Source organism: Mirounga angustirostris, unplaced genomic scaffold, assembly GCF_029215605.1.
Source record: "Mirounga angustirostris isolate CCGP_5_RB_7025 unplaced genomic scaffold, mMirAng1.0.hap1 SCAF_1, whole genome shotgun sequence".
Lineage (NCBI taxonomy): Eukaryota > Metazoa > Chordata > Mammalia > Carnivora > Phocidae > Mirounga > Mirounga angustirostris.
The window spans coordinates 73,266,203-73,290,757 of NW_026991709.1; the positions used below are offsets into that span (position 1 = coordinate 73,266,203).

The window sequence follows — 24,555 nt, forward strand, 5'->3', positions numbered from 1 at the left end:
GACTCCTGTCTCCCATTTAGGTCTTTCCACCATTTGGAGTCTATTTTTGTGTGTGGTCTAAGGAAATGGTCCAGTTTCATTCTTCTGCATGTGGCTGTCCAATTTTCCCAACACCATTTGTTGAAGACACTGTCTTTTTTCCATTGGACATTCTTTCCTGCTTTGTCAAAGATGAGTTGACCATAGAGTTGAGGGTCCATTTCTGGGCTCTCTATTCTGTTCCATTGATCTATGTGTCTGTTTTTGTGCCAGGACCATACTGTCTTGATGACGACAGCTTTGTAATGGAGCTGGAAGTCCAGAATTGTGATGCCATCAGCTTTGCTTTTCTTTTTCAACATTCCTCTGGCTATGCGGGGTCTTTTCTGGTTCCATACAAATTTTAGGATTATTTGTTCCATTTCTTTGAAAAAAGTGGATGGTATTTTGATGGGGATTGCATTGAATGTGTAGATTGCTCTAGGTAGCATTGACATCTTCACAATATTTGTTCTTCCAATCCATGAGCATGGAACGTTTTTCCATTTCTTTGTGTCTTCCTCAATTGCTTTCATGAGTATTTTATAGTTTTCTGAGTACAGATCCTTTGCCTCTTTGGTTAGATTTGTTCCTAGGTATCTTATGATTTGGGGTGCAATTGTAAATGGGATCAACTCCTTAATTTCTCCTTCTTCTGTCTTGTTGTTAGTGTATAGGAATGCCACTGACTTCTGTGCATTGATTTTATATCCTGCCACTTTACTGAATTCCTGTATGAGTTCTAGCAGTTTTGGGGTGGAGTCTTTGGGGTTTTCCACATAAAGTATCATATCATCTGCAAAGAGTGAGAGTTTGACTTCTTCTTTGCCGATTTGGATGCCTTTTATTTCTTTTTGTTGTCTGATTGCTGTGGCTAGGACTTCTAATACTATGTTGAAAAGCAGTGGTGATAGTGGACATCCCTGCTGTGTTCCTGACCTTAGGGGGAAAGCTCTCCGTTTTTCCCCATTGAGAATGATATTCGCTGTGGGTTTTTCATAGATGGCTTTTATGATACTGAGGTATGTACCCTCTATGCCTATACTCTGAAGAGTTTTGATCAAGAAAGGATGCTTTACTTTGTCACATGCTTTTTCGGCATCTATTGAGAGGATCATATGATTCTTGTTCTTTCTTTTGTTAATGTACTGTATCACATTGATTGATTTGTGGATGTTGAACCACCTTTGCAGCCCTGGGATAAATCCCACTTGGTCATGGTGAATAATCCTTTCAATGTACTGTTGGATCCTGTTGGCCAATATTTTGGTGAGAATTTTTGCATCCATGTTCATCAAGGATATTGGTCTGTCATTCTCCTTTTTGATGGGGTCTTTGTCTGGTTGTGGGATCAAGGTAATGGTGGCCTCATAAAAACGAGTTTGGAAGTTTTCTTTCCATTTCTATTTTTTGCAACAGTTTCAGAAGAATAGGTATTAATTCCTCTTTAAATGTTTGTTAGAATTCCCCTGGGAAGCCACCTGGCCCTGGGCTTTTGTTTGTTGGGAGATTTTTGATGACTGTTTCAATTTCCTTAGTGGTTATAGGTCTGTTCAGGTTTTCTATTTCTTCCTGGTTCAATTTTCATAGTTGATACATCTCTAGGAATGCATCCATTTCTTCCAGGTTATCTAATTTGCTGGCATAGAGTTGCTCATAATACGTTCTTATAATTGTTTGTATTTCTTTGGTGTTGGTTGTGATCTCTCCTCTTTCATTCATGATTTTGTTGATTTGGGTCATTTTTCTTTTCTTTTTGATAAGTCTGGCCAGGGGTTTATCAATCTTGTTAATTCTTTCAAAGAACAAGCTCCTAGTTTCGTTGATCTGTTCTACTGTTCTTTTGGTTTCTATTTCATTGATTTCTGCTCTGATCTTTATTATTTCTCTTCTCCTGCTGGGTTTAGGCTTTATTTGCTGTTCTTTCTCCAGCTCCTTTAGGTGTAGGGTTAGGTTGTGTATTTGAGACCTTTCTTGTTTCTTGAGAAAGGCTTGTATTGCTATATACTTTCCTCTTAGGACTGCCTTTGCTGCATCCCAAAGATTTGGAACAGTTGTGTTTTCATTTTCATTTGTTTCCATGAATTTTTTAAATTCTTCTTTAATTTCCTGGTTGACCCATTCATTCTTTAGTAGGATGCTCTTTAGCCTCCATATATTTGAGTTCTTTCCGACTTTCCTCTTGTGATTGAGTTCGAGTTTCAAAGCATTGTGGTCTGAAAATAGGCAGGGAATGATCCCAATCTTTTGGTACTGGTTGAGACCTGGTTTATGACCTAGGATGTGATCGATTCTGGAGAATGTTCCATGGGCACTAGAGAAGAATGTGTATTCTGCTGCTTTGGGATGGAATGTTCTGAATATATCTGTGAAGTTCATTTGGTCCAGTGTGTCATTTAAAGTCTTCATTTCCTTGTTGATCTTTTGCTTAGATGATCTGTCCATTTCAGAGAGGGGGGGGTTAAAGTTCCCCAGTATTATTGTATTGTTGTCGATGTGTTTCTTTGCTTTTGTTATTAATTGGCTTATGTAATTGTCTGCTCCCATGTTAGGGGCATAGATATTTACAATTGTTAGATCTTCTTGTTGGATAGACCCTTTAAGTAGGATATAGTGTCCTTCCTCATCTCTTGTTACAGTCTTTGGTTTAAAATCTAATTTGTCTGATATAAAGAGTGCCACCCAGCTTTCTTTTGGTGTCCATTAGCATGGTAAATGGTTTTCCAGCCCTTCACTTTCAATCTGGGGGTGTCTTTGGGTCTAAAATGAGTCTCTTGCAGACAGCATATCAATGGGTCTTATTTTTTAATCCAATCTGATAGCCTGTGTCTTTTGATTGGGACATTTAGCCCATTTACATTCAGGGTAACTATTGAAAGATAGGAATTTAGTGCCATTGTATTGCCTGTAAGGTGACTGTTACTGTATATTGTCTGTGTTCCTTTCTGGTCTATGTTGCTTTTAGGCTTTCTCTTTGCTTAGAGGACCCCTTTCAAGATTTCCTGTAGGGCTGGTTTTGTGTTTGCAAATTCCTTTAGTTTTTGTTTGTCCTGGAAGCTTTTTATCTCTCCTTCAATTTTCAATGACAGCCTAGCTGGATATAGGATTCTTGGCTGCATATTTTTCTCATTTAGTGCTCTGAATATATCCTGCCAGTCCTTTCTGGCCTTCCAGGTCTTTGTGGATAGGTCTGTTGCCAATCTAATGTTTCTACCATTGTAGGTTACAGATCTCTTCTCCCGAGCTGCTTTCAGGATTTTCTCTCTGTCTCTGAGATTCATAAGTTTTACTATTATATGTCAGGTGTTGACCTATTTTTATTGATTTTGAGAGGGGTTCTCTGTGCCTCCTGGATTTTGATGCCTGTTTCCTTCCCCAAATTAAGGAAGTTCTCTGCTATAATTTGCCCCATTATACCTTCTGCCCCTCTCTCTCTTTCTTCTTCTTCTGGGATCCCAATTATTCTAATGTGGTTTCGTCTTATGGTATCGCTTATCTCTCGAATTCTGCCCTCGTGATCCAGTATTTGTTTATCTCTCTTTTTCTCAGCTTCTTTATTTTCCATCATTTGGTGTTCTATATCACTGATTCTCTCTTCTGCCTCATTTAACCTAGCAGTTAGTGCCCCCATATTTGATTGCACCTCATTAATAGCCTTTTTGAATTCGACTTGTTTAGATTTTAGTTCTTTTACTTCTCCAGAAAGCGTTTCTCTAATAACTTCCATGCTTTTTTCAAGCCCAGCTAGTATCTTTAAAGTGATGATTCTGAACTCTAGATCTGACATCATACTAATGTCCGTATTGAGTAGGTCCCTGGCAGTGGTACTACCTCTTGTTCTTTTTGTTGAGGTGATTTTTTTCCATCTTGTCATTTTGTCCAGAGGAGAATAGATTATTGAGAGAACAAAATGCTAAAAGGGTAACAATATTACCAGAAAATATACTCTAAACAAATCAGAAAAGACCTGAAGCAGTGCGGGAAAAGAAAGGGAAAGAGAGAAAAAAGAAAAAGAAAAAAAAAAAAAAGAAAAAGATAAAGATAAAAACAAACAAAAACAGAACAAAACAAAAAAAAACAGAATGTGATCAAATATGATCAGGCTGGTATATAGATCAGTGCCACACACTAGATTTTGGGTGTATTTTGGTGTTAGAAGAAAGTGACTCCCAAAATTTTAAAGAAAGAAAAACGTATATATGTACAAAAATAAGGGTTGAAATGATGAAGGGATGGAATATGACTGTAAAGATGGAAATTATAAAAAATTTTATAAAAGGAATTCATAGGAAGTTGTTTGAAAAAAGAAAGAAGAGGATTTAAAAAAAAAGGAAAAAAAAGGGAGAGAATGTGATCAGGCAGGGGAGTAGAAAAAAAACCATACACTGGAGATTTAGGGTATATTTTAATCTGTTAGAAGAAACTATCTTAAAATTTTAAAGAGAAAACAACTCATATATATATGTCGAAAATACGGGTAACTGCTATGAAGGGATAGAATATGACTCTAAAAATGAAAAATAAAAATGAAAAATAAAAAAATTTTTTTTAAAAAGGGATTGATAAGATGGTTGAAAAAGGGAAAAAGAAAAATTCCAAAAAAAAAAAAATTAACTTTGAAAGACTAAAGAATCATGGTAAAAAAGCCGTGAATTCTATGTGCAGTAGTCCCCTAGCGCTGGAGTTCTGCCGTTCTCATTGATGGGTGAACTTGGTCTTGGCTGGCTGTTCTCGCTGATCTTCTGGGGAGGGGCCTGTTGCCATGGTTTCCAAATGTCTCTGCCGGAAGCGGAATTGCCCTGCCCTTGCCCGGTCTGGGCTAAGTCATCTGCTCGGGTTTGCTCTGGGAGCTTTTGTTCCCTGCGAGCTTTCCGTACAGCTTTGGAGGCGGAGAGTGAAAATGGCGGCTTCCCAATCTCCGCCCCGGAGGAGCCGAGAACTCGGGGCCCCGCTCCTCAGCGAGTCCCCAGAGAAAAGCCGTCAGTCACTCCCGTCTCCCCGGTCTCCGGTCGCACTCCGTGCTCACCCGGCCTGTGACCGCGCGTTTCTATCTCCGGCACCCGACCCCGGGTGGAGTCTCCAAACCCAGCAGATCCCTGCGGTGCCCTCCCGCGCGGCTCCTCCCGGGGGAGGAAGGTGAGTCTCCCCGGATCTGCTGCTTGTTGGGTCCCTGCTGGAGGAGCAGGGGCCCGACTGGGCCGCGGATCACGGTTTATGGCCACCCCGAGCTGAGAGCCCGCGCCTGGGCTCCGCCTCTGCAGCCGGCTTCCCTGCTCCGATACCTGGGAGCTCTGCCACACTCAGGCACCCCCGGTCTTTCTGTGACCCCGAGGGTCCTGAGACCACACTGTCCCGGAGGGTTCCACCCCCCGCTTAGCCACCAGAGTGACGTCCCTCAGCGGAGCAGACTCTAAAAGTTCCGATTTTGTGCTCCGCGGCTCTATCACTTGCCAGAAGCGGCCGACGGAGGCCCCTCCCCCGCCGTCTATCCTCCCGAATATCGCCTGGGATTCACTTCTCCGCACCTCCTACATTCCAGAAAGTGGTCGCTTTTCTGTTCAGAGAGTTGTAGCTCTTCTTTTCTTTGATCTCCTGTTGAGTTCGTAGGTGTTCAGAATGGTTTGACCTCTATCCAGCTGAATTCCTGAGAGGAGACGAAATCCAAGTCCTACTCCTCCGCCATCTTGCTCCGCCCCCAAACCCTGGGTTACTTTTCTTCTTAAGGCAAGCTCAGAAGTGTATTTTGTGTAGCAAACTCCTACACAAGGAGGTCAGTCACTACTCTAAAATTCCCACAGATAAGACAGGCATTACAAAAAGTTGTAAGAAGATAAGCAAGGCCACTCACTATATGCCAATATAAAAGTTAGCCTGGCATTTCAAAGTTCAGAAATTGCAAGGCCACAGGAAATAAAAAATGCCCAGGTTCCCTCCACCTTTTCTGTCCAGGTCAAACAAAGTTCCCCTGTGTACATTCAGTTCTTTGAAATGCACTCTTGGATTATTTTAAATTCTACTCTTAGAATTCAGGGACTGAGCTGGTTAATTCTCTTGATAAAAAGAAGGTAAAGCCTCCTCAGTGAGACTTGAGTTGTTAAATGTCTAGATTTGCCAAGCAAACAGTGTGGATTATTTGCATTACAAAGCAGTTATTTAAAGTGGTAGCTCCTCTGGTGAACTTAAGTCTCTTATGGATCATTAACTGCTTGAGAGAGCTGGGAAACAGTGAAGTGAAATAGCCATTTCCAGGTAAAACTACTTCTTTTTCGGAAAGGAAAAATAAATCGAAAGACTCTCAGAGACTCTCACATTTCCTCAAAGGGAGTTCCTACTTACAGAAAGATCTCAGGAACAACATACTGTAAAAAATAAGGCACAGAGCCATAGGCCAATGAGCATCTGTTGCACTCAGCTACAGGTCAGACCTTGGACCAGGTGCATTATGTATTATTGCATTTAATGCTTCAAGCATCCATGAAATGTGGTATTCTCATCCCCACTTGCTGGATGCAAAGTAGGCTCAGAGAGTTGCAATGATTTTCAAGATGGTTTAGAGCTGAGATCTGCTCAGGAAGGGGCCTGTGCTTTTTCCATGTTGGACAACACCAAACCAAAAACTGGGAGAAGCTGATGGTGCTATCTGGAGTGCCCACCTCACACAGACACACTTTTCCCTCCATTTCTTTGCCTGCTTTTTTTTTTTTTCTTAAAAAGTTGGATAAATTTCTTAATGAATGATTTTATAGAGGGTTTAACATGGCAGTACACAAGAGGAAAATCAGTATTATTACCCACTCTAAGAAAAATGGTTGTCTCATATGGTATCTTTACTTACCTGCAGAATTATAGTTTGCATTATATCGGTGGCCCAGGTGGCTCAGTAGGTTAAGCGTTGGACACTTGACACTTGATTTCGGCTCAGGTCATGATTTCAGGGTGGTGAGACTGAGCCTGGAGTCAGGCTCCCTCTTCTATTCTCCCCACTCCACCCCCCCTCCACACGCATGCTCTCTCTCTTTCAAAAAAAAAAAAAAACGATTTATACTTTCCATTATATAGAATTATGGGTTATAGGGTTTGGGGGTAAGGGGGATGGTAAGAAATAAACTTAAAGGCAAATATATCCAAACACCTTTGATTTCATTATGACACAGTTTATGTAATAAGATGGAGGCATATAGATGAATTTTGGTCTCCTACTTACCTAGACTTAAGGCATGCAGTTAGTGCATTGGATTAACGCTGGCCTGGGAAAGCTTGGGAGTTCCAGTGTTCCACTTCACCATTTCCTTTTTAGGCATTATAATCTAGAGGTCTGTTTGCTGTCACACAGGGCCAAAGGGTGACAGCTTAGTTTTAGGAATCGGATTCTCTGCTGTCAAGAGAGAAGAGATTGTGAGAAACTGGAGGCTATTTGTTACATGGTGCAGATTTCATGGTAATTTTCATACATGAGCCAAAAACCATGGACAACTTGTTTGAAACAAAGAGGAAGGAGCCAAGATTTGGAGTGGGAAGACCTGACTTCAGGTCTCAGTTCTGGCCTTTCTACCCATACCAGACTGGCCTGGTTTGAGTCTCCCTGATGGAGTACATGGAACAGAAGTGCTAAATCAATGTTAACTATTTCTTCTTATTATTAGATATTCAAACCAAACCCCCTCACAACAACATACCCTTTGACCCACCTGAGGTGGTCAAAGGCAAAGCCATATAGTGCTCAAATATGTCAACGTCAAGTTGTGTCTTATGGAGTTACGTATCCGGCAATACCTAGAACATGTCCACCAGTTCAGTGGCTCAGTCATTAGAAATTTAGCCATCTTCAGTCATTTTTAGGCTCTGAAGGTAACTCCATGCAAATCTGGTTTAATTTGATTTAGTTATATATATATATATTTTTTTCTTTTTTAAAATGAGAGTAATAGCCAAGTTTACTGGTTTTTAGAATTAATGCATTCACTTTCAAATTTCCCCCTTCTGTTCTGTTCCCTCCCTTCTCCTTCCCTTTCCTTCTCTCCCTTCCTTGTCCCCCCTTCAATCCCCACACCCTTTGCTTTGCTTTCCCCTCTTTCCCCTCCACCCTACCTCTCTGGTTTGGCCTCTGTCTGTCTCTCAGAAGCTGTGTTAGGCCTGGCTGAGCACAGATACCCATCAGATGCAGTCCCTACCCACAGTCCAAGAGGAGTGATAAGGTGACAGGTAAAGGTTCAAGTACCCTGATAGTTTAGGGGAAAGAGAAATTAGAGAGTTTCCCATGATGTGAACTTTGAGCTGGGCCCTAAAGGATGGTTAGGCTAGCCATATGAAGGCTTAAAGAGAGTAAAGAAGGACATGTATTCCAGGCTAAGGAAGCCGAAGGAGCAAAGCCATGGAAGTGGGCTTCTCTTGAGGAGACTCAATGTAAGAGATTAGCTCCAACAACGAGTGTATCTTCTCCTCTCTGACCTTTTGCAGCATCAGCTGCAAATGTGGGTTTGGTGGAGATAATTCCCAGCTCTGACCTAGCAAATGTGGGTGTGGTGGAGATAATTCCCAGCAAATGTGGGTTTGGTGGAGATAATTCCCAGCTCTGACCTACATTCTTTAGGCATCAAATTGTTTCCCAGACTGGACTTCCCTTGCCATCCTTCCTAGCTCCTGAAGTGTCCCAGTCATCCTAGTGGATTTTATGCATAGCATTAACCCATTCAGATAATAACCACAGTTATTACCATGTCTGTCTCTGAGGTACCATTGTGGTGCCTGTTACTCAATCCAGTGCTGCTCACTCTAGTTTTATTCTGTGATGAAGTCAGCAGTGAACTTCAAAGGAAGAGGCTTCAGTTAGGCTCATGCAGGAAGGTACCTCCTTCAATCCTACCTGTGCTAAACTCTTGACAGTTACCTCTGGGAACCTTCAAACCATGCATTCAGTCATGGACAAACATCCATCCATTCACTCTCACCGGGCAGGTCACAGTTCTCCACATGGATAGGGAGATAAGGGACAATAGAACATGGTTCCTACCTTCCAGATGGTCTAGATGAACTAAGAGAATACAAAGAAGAAAGTGATTAGGATGGAACTGGAGAGGATTATGCTAAGTGAAATAAGTCAAGCAGGGAAAGACAATTATCATACGGTTTCACTCATATGTGGAACATAAGGAATAGCATGGAGGACCACAGGAAAAGGGAGGGAAAACTGAATAGGAAGAAATCAGAGAGGGAGACAAACAAATGAGAGACTCTGGACTCTGGGAAACAAACTGAGGGTTATAGAAAGGAGGGGGGTGGGGGGATGGTGTAACCAGGTGATAGTATTAAGGAGGGCAAGTGATGTGATGAACACTGGGTGTTATATGCAACTAATGAATCATTGAACACTACATCAAAAACTAATGATGTACTATATGTTGGCTAACTGAACATAATAATAAAAAGTGGGGGAGGTTGGGATCTTTAGGAGTGAGGATAGTGATATTCCCACCTCCCTGCCCCACACTCACCTCCCCCCCCAACAAGATAGTGTTACAGGGGCTGTCCTGGAAGAGGTAGCATTGAATTAAGCCTGGAAACCCTGGGATGGTTTGATTGATCTGGCTTCCCCATCCTCAGAGACCAGAAGAAACCCTTTGGAGTGCTTGCTTGTTTGCCTTTTTTTTCCTGTGAAATTTTGCATCTGGCTGTGGCCTCATGGCTTGGAGAGTAAAAGGGAAAACTAGCTCTTTTCTGAGAATCTACCTCCCTGCCTTGAATTTTGTTATATGTGCCATTGACTCATATTCACATCCAGATTCCTCAATAAATGATGACAGGCTTTTTCCTTCAAGGCTTTATATCTACTAGTGTTCAAGGGCGTGTAATTTTGTGTAGAATGTTTATTAACTCCATAAACTTACAGGATTATATTAAAATGATGTTTCTTAAGTTGGATTTTAGCCTGATGACTTCTCTTAACTTCATGGGGGTTTTGGTGTCTATTTCCTCAGGATGAATTCCAAACTTACTCATGGAAAAAGGTAATGTGGATCTACCTGTCATCATTAAACAGAGAGTTTGGTGTCACTCCTGACCACACTCTCATTACAGATGAGGAGTACATCATAAATAGAGCCATCAGAAAGCCAGACCTAAAGGTACGTAAATCATGGTAACTGCTGATTCTAGAGAAATGTAATTTTTCTCCCACAGAATGTAAGTTTAGATCCTCCACCGTGCCAATCCTCTACAGTATACATAGAACCTTATGAAGAATATGTACTTTGGAGCTAGACAGAGCTGAGTTCAAATCTCAGCTTCATCCTTTTAAACTGGACAGCCTTGGATCTGTTACTAAACTCTGCTGAGCCTGTTTCTTCATGTATAAAATGATGATGATAATGCCTACCTCTAATGTTCATTGATGACATTCAATAAGTTAAGGAATACAAAGATCAATACAGTGTCAGGTACATAGTAGATTCTCAGTACACATTAGCTCTTAGTACCATCAGGCCCTGTATGATAACCTATGAAACATATGAAACAGTAAGCCTGAGTGGCTCAGTCGTTAAGCGTCTGCCTTCGGCTCAGGTCATGATCCCAGGGTCCTGGGATCAAGCCCCACATCAGGCTTCCTGCTCAGCAGGAAGCCTGCTTCTCCCTCTCCCACTCCCCCTGCTTGTGTTCCCTCTCTCGCTGTGTCTCTCCCACTCCCCCTGCTGTGTTCCCTTTCTCGCTGTGTCTCTCTCTGTCAAATAAATAAAATCTTAAAAAAAAGAAAAAAAAGATAATCACCCAGAAACATCCCAGGGGCTTTGATAAGATAATCACCCAGAAACATCCCAGGGGCTTTGCTTATGTCTGCAAAATGACCTTATTTTGAATTCTGTCATTCAAATGTATTTGGGTTACTCCCTCTTCTCCATATTAAATTAATACTACTTAGATTATGACTAGCTAACATTCATATTAAAGACATATTTTATAAGACAGACTGTTTTCTCTTAAATTTATGTGTGTGTAGACAGCTAATGAGCTCAAGGTCAATTTTTAAAAATAATAAAAGTCAGTTGCTGAGTTTCTCTATTGTCAATTGTTATCACCCAATTGTCTTAACTGCCCAAACAAACAAAAACAAAAGAGGTCAAACACCTTCAACTAGCAGATTGCATAATCTGTCAGGTGGTTATTCACCTGGAAAAGTAGGCATCCCAAATCAATTTTATGGACCTGAGATTATTATTGACCTCCACCTTCTTTAATTGCGTCAAACAAATAAATGGACAACAAGATGAAGAAATGTTCAAATAAACAAAATGTAAAGAAGGGGCAGAAGTCTTGAAATGGAAAGCTCTGGCACCAGGCTTGATATCCTCATTTACCACATATGGCTTAGAGAGTTTGGCTAATTGCTGCCTCTCTGAGCCTTGAGCTTCTCATTTATAAAATGAGAGCAGTAACTCCTTCTGTGCCTATTTCTCAGGCCGTTGTAAACCTGAGATGAGAAGGTGGACATTAAGGTGATTGGTGAACTGTGCTGAACTACATTCATAAAGGACAGAAACTTCCATTGACATTGGAGGAGGTTCCACAGGCTCAGCCATGACAATACTGACAGTGATGGTGAGGAGAGCAACAGTACCAACATGACAACCATTTAGGCCCTTCAGGGAGAGTTTGGAGACCTGCAGCAAAAGAGCTCTGTCAGGTTTACAAATGCAGGCTAAGAGGAGACTCTAAGGATCATTGTGGGATCACAGGCAAAAGGAAAACTCAGTGCTTAACCTGTTAAACAGGATGCTCTCACAACGTGTTCCAACGAGAAATGAGCAGCAGGAAGCCTGGGGAGGGGCAAGCTTCTGAGCAGAAAGATGAAAATCACCCCACCTCATACCCCTGATGTCCTAATTACTATTTCCTGGTCTGAAGTTCTGGGAAATGGGCAAATAAACTCCACCCCATGCAAATATTTTACTTCACATCTTACTGGAATCTAGAGCCTCTGAAGGGGATGAAGGAGGCAGAGAAACTCCAGGCAGAGATGACTCCTGCTAGGGGAATGTTAAAGATATTTGAAAGGTCTATGATGGGGGATCATTCTTCTCACTCTGTGAGGATTGGCCTCAAGAAATTATCAGGAGATAATGGAACTTTCTATTTTCTGGCCTGAAGTAAAATTTACCAGCAACCTCTATTCCCTGTTATTGCTGCCTTCACCTGCTGATGTTCTGGTCTATTATGTTTTATCAGCTTCTCAGTCTCAGTCTGAGCTTTCACATCCTCTGGATTTAGGCTCCCTAATGGAGCAGGGGCCTCACATTCTCCCACAGCTTGCCCTTTAAAAATGTTCTAACTCAGATTTTTGAACCTATGGAATTAATAAAGGAGGCAACCCTCACTTTCTACAGCTTGAATCCTGGCAGTGATGGGATTTTTCAGACCTTCTTCTGAGACTGTCTTGAACATTGTATCCTTTGAGAGACTGGACTTTGGAGCCAGATGGGTTTGAGTTCAAATTCAACCCCTGCTTCTTAATAGGTGTGATCTTGACTTAATCAAAATGAACTTCAGGGATGAAGGATGAAGTGAAGGAGAAAATAATACTTGTCCTGCCAGAGGATGATGAAAAAGACTAAAGAGAATGTGTGAAAAGCCCCCAAGTCCTCAACAGACAGTAGCTGTGAGTACAGTCCAGCTCAGCTTGCAGAATTACAGGGACTGAACAGGAAAGGCAGGTGTGAGGCAGGACGCGTGAGGTCCCAACGTGGTCCATGACTGCCTTCACACACTCTTTCCTTACTCCAACTTGAAGCTTGTGAAGGAAGAATCGCTCCCAGCAGCAGTGCACTCCAATTTTATGTATTGAAAATCAATTGGAAAATAGGATTTATTTTTTTAAAGTTATTTTGCAACCAGTCTTGCTGAAATAAATCCATTCTGTAAAATAAAACATACAGTATTTAACACCCTTACCAGGTAACTCTGAATGTCTGTGTGTGTGTGTGTGCACATCTTTGTGCACACACATATATTTATCGAACAGTGTTAAGATTCATTTACTGTAACCCAGGTCTTGAAGCTTAGGGATTTAACCTCTATTTCTAGTTGTCATGTGGTTGTACAAAGCATTCATTCACTTATTTACTAAATAATGTGTTGAACACTTACTATGTTTCAGCTCTAAGCTCTTCCCAGTTCTAGAATTTATCTAAGGATTGTACGGACTATACTATTCATGGGTATAGAACGTACTCAGAAGAGCTGCGGTGGAAATTAGAGATAATCTGCTCAATTGCCTCAATTTATGCATGGGGAAACTAAGGTGTAGAAAAATTTACTTGAATTTCTCAAGGACACAATTATCAGAGAAGCTATAAAAAGAAGAACACAGTTTCTCAACTTTGGCCACACATTAGAACTATCTGAGGAAAATTTAAGAATATTTAAATTGCAAACCAGACAAATGAAATCAGAATCTCTTGGGGGTGGAACCCAGACATTAGTATTTTTTAAAGCTTCCTAGTTAATTCCAGTGGGCAAAATGAGGTTATAAGCATTGCTCCATAACAGTATCACAGTCTCACTGTATCTCTTTGTGCTCAGTGACATCACCAGTTGATGGAAATTCAGATTTGCATATAAAGTTGCTTAAAGAAATTCAGAAACAAGAATGCCTAATTGCCATCAGCATTAATCTTATCTTTCCTTTTCACTGCCTGCACCCTCAGACCCTCACTTCCTGGAGCACATTTTCTTTCTTTCTTTCTTTCTTTCTTTCTTTCTTTCTTTCTTTCTTTCTTTCTTTCTTTCTTTCTTTTTTTCTTTTCTTTTCTTTTCTTTTCTTTTCTTTTCTTTTCTTTTCTTTTCTTTTCTTTCCTTTCCTTTCTTTCTTTTCTTTTCTTTCTTTCTTTCTTTCTTTCTTTCTTTTTCTTTCTTTCTTTCTCTTTCTTTCTTTCTCCTTCTTTCTTTCTTTCCTTCTTTCTTTCTTTCCTTCCTTCCTTCCTTCCTTCCTTCCTTCCTTCCTTCCTTCCTTCTTTCTTTCTTTTTTTCTTTCTTTCTTTCTTTCTTTCTTTCTTTCTTTCTTTCTTTTCTTTTCTTTCTTTCTTTCTTTCTTTCTTTTTCTTTCCTTTTTTTTTTTTTTTTTTTTTATTTATTTGACAGAGAGAGAGACAGCGAGAGAGGGAACACAAGCAGGGGGAGTGAGAGAGGGAGAAGCAGGCTTCCCGCCAAGCAGGGAGCCCAATGTGGGGCTCGATCTCAGGACCCTGGGATCATGACCTGAACTGAAGGCAGACGCTTAATGACTGAGCCACCCAGGCGCCCCTGGAGCACATTTTCTTGCAATAGCCTGCTCACTGCCTTCTAGAACTTGCTGCCAGTCTAATCTTTGTTTTCTTTCTTTCATCTTTATTTATCTTTATCTTTCTAGTCTCATTCTCCAGTCTGTGATCAAATAGCCTACTCATTTGCCCCTCCCCACAACTAACTTGTGCATAATCTCTTTGAAATGCCCTCTTTCCTTCTCATCTGAGCAAAAATCTTCCAACCCTTCAAGGCTGTAGCTCAGATGTCATCTCCTCCATGATGCCTTCCGTCATCTGTCCTCTCTATATTTCTATTTTAATACTATAAATTTTACTTTATTATATTTTTGTTTCTTTGATATGTATATGTTTGTATGGTATAGTTTTCTCTCTTTTTTAAGGTTTATTTTTATTTATTTATTTGAGAGAGAGAGCGCATGCACTTGCAAGAGCAGGAGGGGCAGAGGGAGAGGGAAAGAGATCTCAAGCAGACTTCAAGCTCAGTGCAGAGCTCTACCTAGGGCTCCATCTCATGACTGTGAGATCAGAGCCCTGAGATCACGACCTGAGCCCAAACCAAGAATTGGCCACTTAACTGACTGTACCACTCAGGTGTCCCTAGTTTTCTCTTTTGTAGATTTTCTTCCCTTGTTGGGTTATCAAATAGTGGAATGCAGAGACTGAGTTTTGTTCACATGCTCATCCATATAGTATGCCCATGATACACATCAGCTGAATGATAATTTCTAATAAGGAATGCCATTTGTGTATTAGGGAAGGTTGGGGTAAGTTAGGAAAGGATCATCTTAAGTAAGTATATTAGGGCTCTATCTTTGCTTCTTCCCCAGATGCTTCTTTAGCCACTGAACTGCTATGTATTCACTGATCCTTAAACTAGAGACTTTCTTAGTACTTTTCTTTTGCAGGTGAGATGCATAAAAGTGCAGAAAATAAGGTATGTTTGGAACAACTTAGAAGGACAGTTCCAGAAAATTGGGTAAGTTGTTTCAGCAGTTTCATCCAAAAGAGAAATTTATCTCAAAAATATTATTTCTAAGTATGTTTTTCTCATTATTATTATTTCAGCTGTTTGGAAGACTGGCTCAGTTCTACCAAGATACATCTAAAATTTGGATCAGGTCTAACAAGAGAAGAACAAGAGATTAGGTACCACGCCTACTGTTATCTACATCACCTCAAAAGGACAGTTACCATTAGCCAAATAGAGAGCCCAGCACATAGTTATCTTAGCTGGTCCATATCAGAAAACCTTGTAATGCTCTATTCAGTATTATTAAATTAAATGCATGCACATACATTATCTCACTTCATTAGAGCAACCTTGTGGGGGAGGTAGAACAAACATCCTTATCCTCCCAATATAACACATGAGAAATCTGAGGCTCACAGAGGTATGATGGCCCAAACGAGGTCACACAGATGGGAGGTGAAAGAAGAGCTGAGTCTTAGAAGGGCACAGTGTGGAATGTTAAGAGTCTCTCAAAATCTCTGTATGGTTTTGAGCAAGTAACTTCTCATCTCTGGGATTTGATTGCCTAATTTTTAACAAGGGGAGGAGGATTCTGTAAACTTCTTGCTGGTCCTAAGTTTCTATGATTCTCACATTCTCCTCCACCCCCTTTCCCAGTAGTTGAAGGGACCTAGAGCCTTGCTGCATCAGCATCACCTAGAAGCTTGTTAGAAATGCAGAATCTAGGGGTGCCTGGGTGGCTCAGTTGGTTAAGCATCTGCCTTTGCTTTGTGTCATGATCTCAGGGTCCTGGGATCGAGCCCCACATCGGGCTCCCTGCTCAGTGGGGAACCTGTTTCTCCCACTCCCCTCTGCTGCTCCCCCTGCTTGTACTCTCTCTGTCAAATAAATAAATAAATAAAATCTTAAAAAACAAAAAAAGAATCTTAGAGCACACATCATCCTTAATTGAGAGTCTTCACATTGACAAGATCATGAAGTCATCTGTATGAGCATTAAAGTTTAAGGAGGCACTGCTCTAATATATTTGCCCAAGCTATTTGATCTGAGAGTCTATATAGAAGGCACAGAGAGAGTGGTTGGTGTTCCCAACAGCAAAATAACTCATAAAGGGTCATTGCTCTGCATAGTCAAAGACACATATCTCTAGGTTTTCAATTAAAGGGCTGTATAACTGTGTGTGAGAGCTATTTTTGAGATCCCAACATCTTTTCTTAAAACAAATTCTGCAGCTTCCCAGAGCTGAACAGGAGTAGGAAGGTAGGTCTGGTATTTCTAACCAGTAAAACAATTTTCTTGTAATGATCCCTCCATCCCACATCCACAGAGCCAAATTTGGGGACAGAGTTGAAAGAATGCCAATCTTGAAACTACTTGGATGAGGCCATGGCTAAATTAAATACCCAAATTGCCATCAGGGAAACATTTAGATCCGAGGAAGAGTCTAATTCAGTAGATGCAATATGATCATGTTTATTGTTTTTGCCCTTGGGAACTCTCCCCTTCCTCAGTTATTTTGAAAAGGATGGGGGCATTATGTAACAAGGGGGGCTTTTGTTGATTGTGAGAAAGTGAATAGACCTTTTTTTGAATGAGTAAAAAATGGTTTTCATTTTTATTATTAATAACTGACTGATCTATGATCTCTCCCTATAGGAGGTTAATATGCGGGCCTAACACTATCGATGTTGAAATCACACCAATTTGGAAACTACTCATCAAGGAGGTAATCAGTACTTTCTCTTGGTGCTGGCTGGAGAATAAAGTTTAGTTCTAGTCAAAAGATCAAGAATGCTACTTGTTAATACATAACTGTAATTTGGGATATTTTAAAAGAATACAAAGTATAGTTTCTTCATATCTCTTTTCTACTCTTTTTCGTGGAGACCATCTTTTGAACATGTTGCCTGATTCAGTATAAGATATGATGCCCATGTATCTACTTATCCTTTTATAACTGAATGAACATACATCTCTTTCTTTCCTTTTTAATCCTATGTTTCTTAGTCTGTCTCAACTTTGTGAAACTAAAATAATCATTGAAAATTTAAAAACTCAGAACTTTTCTTATGGGCAACAATATACAATTTCCTCAGCATCTAAAATTATAGGAAGAAAAGCGTCTGCTTGGACTTACTAGTTTTCTCTATCTCAATGTATGTGGGAGGAAAAAAAGGACTTGACCATCATTTATTGAGTTGAATTTTCCCTCTTTGACTTTACTACTGGGCTTATTTTTCATTTTGCCATGATTATTATGAAACTGTAACCATACAGCTGTACTCTGGGTCTTTTCCTTCACTTCACTACTTGCTTTATAAAAAGCATACTAAACTTACGGTACTTTCTCAATATTTCTAGTAAGCTTTCTTTCAGGCATGGGAGGAAGGAAGCAAAAGAGACTGATAGGAAATGTTTCTGTGTGCTCCTTCCTTAACCATAGGCAAGGATTACTGTTCCTATCCTAGACAAATGGAAATAAACTAGAACGTATTGGAGTAAGGGTGCAATAAGTCTTAAACCAAAACAGGCTAACGACTGTTGGGAGTTAGCCTCTCCTTTCTCCCACAGTGTTCTACATGTTCAGTGACAGTTTCCCACTTTCAGCCTGGCTCTCTACTTATGAACAATTGTAGTCTTCAACTTAGTCATTAAAGTATTTTGATGGCTTTGAAGATAGCAGATGGTGTGTCATAGGGAAGAACAACAGACTCGAGAACATTTTAACTTTGTAAACCTGAATACTTTAACTTTGTAAACCTGAAGTGTTAACTTCACTCTTCTGATGGCCAGTACATGTAAACTGGACCTGGTAATATCCATACCTTTCACCCTTGCGATGGTCAACGTGAGGACCCATGAGACACTGCTTTGTAAATGATAAAGTGCAGGAGTGATTAAAAGTGCTCCAGGGCCAGATTCCTTGGGTTTAAGCCCTAATCTGTGACTCTTGCAACTGTGTGAACTTGAGCAAGTTTGTCAAGGTCTGAGGCACAGCTTCTCCATCTTTGTAATGGTGATAAGTAATAGCTTCTGGGTAATAAGGTAATTATGGAAATTAAAAGAGAAAATTCAGGTAGAGTTGCTTAGTGCAGTGTCTGGCACATGACAATTGCTGAACAAATATAATAAGAATGAGAATATTGTATGAGGTGATTTGTGTCACAGAGATGCCTATGAAAGCAAACAAGTCAATGAATAGCTAAATGTGAAGACTAAATACTCCTTTGTCTTTCTGTTTTCCTGCCAACAGGTTTTAAATCCATTTTACATATTTCAACTCTTCAGTGTCTGTTTGTGGTTTAGCGAAGACTATAAGGAATATGCTTTTGCCATCATAATCATGTCCATCATGTCCATAGCTTTGACGGTATATGATCTCAGAGAGGTGAGTTTTTTCCACCAATCTTGTGGCGGCAGAAAGGGAACAGTAGGGACTTTATTGAAATTTTGTTAGAAAGAACAATCAGGAAATATTCATTGCTCACTCCACAATAAATTAGACCAAGTTTGTGAATATCTAGCACAAATACTGATGCTGAATAATGTTAGTTCTTTTCCTTCCCTCACATCCCAATTCCTCACCTTCCAAGTTATTTTTTCCCCTCTTTAGTTTACTCAGGCCGATCAGCCAGAAGAATTTACAAGTATCTATGAATAGTGAATAAGTGAAAAAAATACATGCAGAGAACACTGTTGGATCTTGAAGATGGTAGAAGAGGGTGGAAGTTGGAAGAGTCTATTTAATAATGACTCTTTTGCCCTTTTTGTTTGGTTGGTACTTATTTGTTAAACTGTTAAAGTCCAACACTTGGCTTTCTTTATGCCCACACCAAGGGATCTAAGTGTTTTTGGGAAAAAGTCATGTAGAACAGATTGGTTGATCACACTTCCCCATTCTCAAAATTAAAGTTTCAAACCAATCTCCCCTCACCTTTTATGAGATGCCCAATTGCTCTTCTATCACTTCTCCTCTAATTCAGCAGATAATCTCACCACTTGTTCCACAAAGAAGATAGAAGCTCTAAGACAGGAATTTGTTCAACTCCCCACTCTCCAACTGCCAAATGACCCAGTCTCTGCCTACCTCCTGCCCTGCCCTCTCATTACAGAGGAGAAATGGCCCTCTGCCTGTGCTTGCAATAACACCCTTTCCCACCTGCTCAGGGTGCTTACGTAGGCACTGAATGACTTCCTCACTCCCTCCCTCAAGGGCCTTTCCATCAGCATTAAACATGCTCAAGGGAGGTAACAATCCCTTCTCTTGACAAAGCTTCCACCTTTAGCTACTACTCTACCTCTCTTCTCCCTTTTACAGCAAAACTTCTTTATGCATGCTCTCATCACTTACTCATCTCCCTCTCACTTCTCACTATACTGACCTGATTTTCACTTTTGTGACTCCATTAAAAAACTCCTAAGGTCACCACTATAATCCTATGACCATAGGTAGTTTTAAATTTTTTTTTTAAATTCCTTTTTTAAACTAGTTATTTTTTTTCTTAGTGGAAGGCGTAATATATGGACACAATTTTTAAAAAGCTCAAATAGAACAATACAGTGTAAATAAAAAGTAAATATCCCTCCCACCTTGGTTCTCCCAGTATCCAGATCTCCTTTCTGAAGGCATCCACTGCGGCCAAATGTTCTGTAACGTTTAGCAGTATTAAACACATATGCACTAATTTGTTTCACACAAATGGAAATACACTATGTACACTGTTCTGCACTTGCATTTTCACCTAATATATCTTAAATATCTTTCCATATCTGCACAAATATGTTTTCTTTAGATGTACCATAATTTTTAAACCAATCTTATGTTGATGGATAGTTAGGTTGTTTCTAGTCTTTTGCTATTAAAATAATGACAATTCTTGCTCATATACCTATTCACACCTAAACATATATGTGTGTTTATAAATATATATAAATTACAAGTATGCATAATTTATATTACATGTAGATATGTATATAACAGGTATATATGTCTGCTTATATATAATTGGTATGGAGATATAAAAAAATTTCTATACTTGAAATTACTTAATTATAAACTAGGTATATTATGTTAATAGATGTGTTCAAAATGCCTCTGAAACAGGGAATACTAATTAACACTCTTCCCCATAGTAGATGAGTGTTGGTTTTCCTTATCTTTGCCAATGTAAGTGAAAATAGAATCCTGTAACTTCAACAGCATGTTTTCCATTACGAGTTGAGAACTTGCTCATGTCCTAAGCTGCTTGTATTTTTTCACTGCAAACTGTATTCGTGTCCTTCATTAATTTTTATTAGGTTGCTGATTTTATAGTCCTCCTCCCACAGTGGACATTTTTTTTCACATTGCAGCTTTCAATAAATCTCTCAGTTGCATTTGACAGTTAACTGCTCCATTGCTTCTTTTTGAAGTGCTCTTTCCTTTAGGCTTCAAAGACACACACTCTCCATCCTCTCTAGTTCTTTTTCAATCTTTTTTTATAGTTCATCCTCCTCTACCTGGCCTTTCTTTGGTGAGGGGTGTCTCAACATCAAAGCAATATGCAAACTATATAATGTATATTCTATCTTATATACAATGTATGCTCTATCTTCCTCTCCCCCTCCACTTATGCAACCATGTTTATTTGTTTCTTGTGTTTTCTTCCAAAGAAATTTTTAGGCAAATCAAGCAAATGCAAATATATGTATTTTGTTTTTCTTTCTTTCTTATATAAAAGGTAGCATCATTATATTATTTCCTACCTAGTTTTATTATTACTACTACTACTAATATGTCTTGTTGGCCTTTTCATGTGAGTATATTGAGAGATTCTTCATTATTCTTATAGCTGTATACCAATGAATTCTAAAATGACTTCTAAATTTATATATATTTCAAATCCAAATATTTCTTCTGAGTTTAAGATTCATAGATTCAACAATCTATTTGATTCAAAGTCAATTCATTAGGGAAGATTTCTACTGCTTCCATTGGCTATATATGCTCCAAAAGCACATGTTTTTCCCTTATTACTGATTGTAATGATACATTTATGTTTGTGATTATTTGATTAACAATATTTTTTCCAGTGGGTTGTAAATTCCTTGCTAGTAAGAACCATATCCTTTTTTTTGACCATTCCATCCCCACCTCTTAGCATAGTCCCTGGCACATAAAGGTTGTTTAATAAATGTTGAGTGGATGCAAAAATGACTAAAAGAATCAGTTAAGAGTAGAACACTCTGTCTTTCACCTTATATTAATCTACTAATCATTCTTAGGACATATTAATCAGACTTGTAAATGATTTGATGCTAGGAGATTTAGGGGGTGTCTTAAATGGCAAAATCAGAATAAAAAAATGAATACACTAAATGATTAGATTTAACCACTAGAACCAGGTAGTTCTTTTACACAACAATTTCTTAATAAGTGTGATATCTAATATAATTTTATTGTATTTTTCTTTTTATCCTGTTATTGATTCACTCTCAATGTCTTGTGTATTTGTATTTTTTTATTATGTTATGTTAATCACCATACATTACATCATTAGTTTTTTGTTTTTTTTTTTTAAAGATTTTATTTATTTATTTGACAGAGAGATAGACAGAAGAGCACAAGCAGAGGGAGTGGCAGAGGGAGAGGGAGAAGCAGGCTCTGCACTGAGCAGGGAACCCGATGCGGGACTCGATCCCAGGACGCTGATCCATGACCTGAGCTGAAGGCAGACGCTTAACCATCTGAGCCACCCAGGCGCCCCCATCATTAGTTTTTGATGTAGTGTTCCATGATTCATTGTTTGTGTATAACACCCAGTGCTCCATGCAGAACGTGCCCTCTTTAACACCCATCACCAGCCTAACCCATCCCAACACCCCCCTCCCCTCTAGAACCCTCAGTTTGTTTTTCAGAGTCCATCGTCTCTCATGGTTCATCTCCCTCTCCGATATCCCCCCCTTCATTCTTCCCCTCCCGCTATCTTCTTCTTCTTCTTCTTTTTTTTTTTTTTAACATATATTGTATTATTTGTTTCAGAGGTACAGATCTGTGATTCAACAGTCTTGCACAATTCACAGCACTCACCATAGAACATACCCTCCCCAATGTCTATCACCCAGCCACCCCATCCCTCCCACCCCCGCACCACTCCAGCAACCCTCCGTGTGTTTCCTGAGATTAAGAATTCCTCATATCAGTGAGGTCATATGATACATGTCTTTCTCTGATTGACTTATTTCGCTCAGCATAACACCCTCCAGTTCCATCCACGTCGTTGCAAATGGCAAGATTTCAATCCTTTTGATGGCTGCATAATATTCCATTGTGTATATATATATATATATATATATATATATATATATATATATATATACCACCTCTTCTTTATCCATTCATCTATCGATGGACATCTTGGCTCTTTCCACAGTTTGGCTATTGTGGACATTGCTGCTATAAACATCGGGGTACACATACCCCTTCAGATCCCTACATTTGTATCTTTGGGATGAATACTCAGTAGTGCAATTGCTGGATTGTATGGTAGCTCTATTTTCAACTTTTTGAGGAACCTCCACACTGTTTTCCAGAGTGGCTGCACCAGCTTGCATTCCCACCAACAGTGTAGGAGGGTTCCCCTTTCTCCACATCCCTGCCAACATCTGTCATTTCCTGACTTGTTAATTTTAGCCATTCTGACTGGTGTGAGGTGTCTCATTGAGGTTTTGATTTGGATTTCCCTGATGCCGAGCAATATTGAGCACTTTTTCATGTGTCTGTTGGCCATTTGGATGTCTTCTTTGCAGAAATGTCTGTTCATGTCTTCTGCCCATTTCTTGATTGGATCATTTGTTCTTTGGGTGTTGAGTTTAAGAAGTTCTTTATAGATTTTGGATATTAGCCCTTTATCTGATATGTCATTTGCAAATATCTTCTCCCATTCTGTCGGTTGTCTTTTGGTTTTGTTGACTGTTTCTTTTGCTTTGCAAAAGCTTTTTATCTTGATGAAGTCCTAATAGTTCATTTTTGCCCTTGCTTCCCTTGCCTTTGGCAATGTTTCTAGGAAGATGTTGCTGTAGCTGAGGTCGAAGGGGTTGCTGCCTGTGTTCTCCTCTAGGATTTTGATGGACTCCTGTCTCACATTTAGGTCTTTCAACCATTTTGAGTCTATTTTGTGGGTGGTGTAAGGAAACAGTCCAGTTTCATTCTTCTGCATGTGGCTGTCCAATTTTCCCAACACCATTTGTTGAAGAGACTGTCTTTTTTCTTTTCTTTTTTTTTTTTTTTTAAAGATTTTTTATTTATTTATTTGACAGAGAGAGACATAGCGAGAGCAGGAACACAAGCAGGGGGAGTGGGAGAGGGAGAAGCAGGCTTCCCGCTGAGCAGGGAGCCCGATGTGGGACTCGATCCCAGGACCCTGGGATCATGACCTGAGCCGAAGGCAGACGCTTAACGACTGAGCCACCCAGGCGCCCGAGACTGTCTTTTTTCCATTCGACATTCTTTCCTGCTTTGTCAAAGATGAGTTGACCATAGAGTTGAGGGTCCATGTCTGGGCTCTCTATTCTGTTCCATTGATCTATGTCTCTGTTTTTGTGCCAGGACCATACTGTCTTGATGATGACAGCTTTGTAATGGAGCTGGAAGTCCGGAATTGTGATGCCGTCAGCTTTGCTTTTCTTTTTCAACATTCCTCTGGCTATGCGGGGTCTTTTCTGGTTCCATACAAATTTTAGGATTATTCGTTCCATTTCTTTGAAAAAAGTGGATGGTATTTTGATGGGAATTGCATTGAACGTGTAGATTGCTCTAGGTAGCATTGACATCTTCACAATATTTGTTCTTCCAATCCATGAGCATGGAACGTTTTTCCATTTCTTTGTGTCTTCCTCAATTTCTTTCATGAGTATTTTATAGTTTTCTGAGTACAGATCCTTTGCCTCTTTGGTTAGATTTATTCCTAGGTATCTTATGGTTTTGGGTGCAATGGTAAATGGGATCGACTCCTTAATTTCTCTTTCTTCTGTCTTGTTGTTGGTGTATAGGAATGCCACTGATTTCTGTGCATTGATTTTATATCCTGCCACTTTACTGAATTCCTTCCTGTATGAGTTCTAGCAGTTTTGGGGTGGAGTCTTTGGGGTTTTCCACATAAAGTATCATATCATCTGCAAAGAGTGAGAGTTTGACTTCTTCTTTGCCGATTTGGATGCCTTTTATTTCTTTTTGTGGTCTGATTGCTGTGGCTAGGACTTCCAATACTATGTTGAAAAGCAGTGGTGATAGTGGAC

General features: G+C 39.8%; 1 protein-coding gene across 1 annotated transcript in view; it reads left to right on the forward strand.

Annotated features, from left to right (window-relative positions):
- The window catches only part of ATP13A4 (ATPase 13A4), a 129,108-nt gene that overhangs the window by 39,207 nt on the left and 65,346 nt on the right, over positions 1–24,555 (forward strand). Inside the window, exons 3-7 of the mRNA XM_064575605.1 lie at positions 9,993–10,139; positions 15,215–15,285; positions 15,375–15,455; positions 16,936–17,005; positions 18,533–18,667. Coding sequence (XP_064431675.1) covers positions 9,993–10,139; positions 15,215–15,285; positions 15,375–15,455; positions 16,936–17,005; positions 18,533–18,667 — 504 coding nt within the window. The remainder of the gene's footprint in view (positions 1–9,992; positions 10,140–15,214; positions 15,286–15,374; positions 15,456–16,935; positions 17,006–18,532; positions 18,668–24,555) is intronic.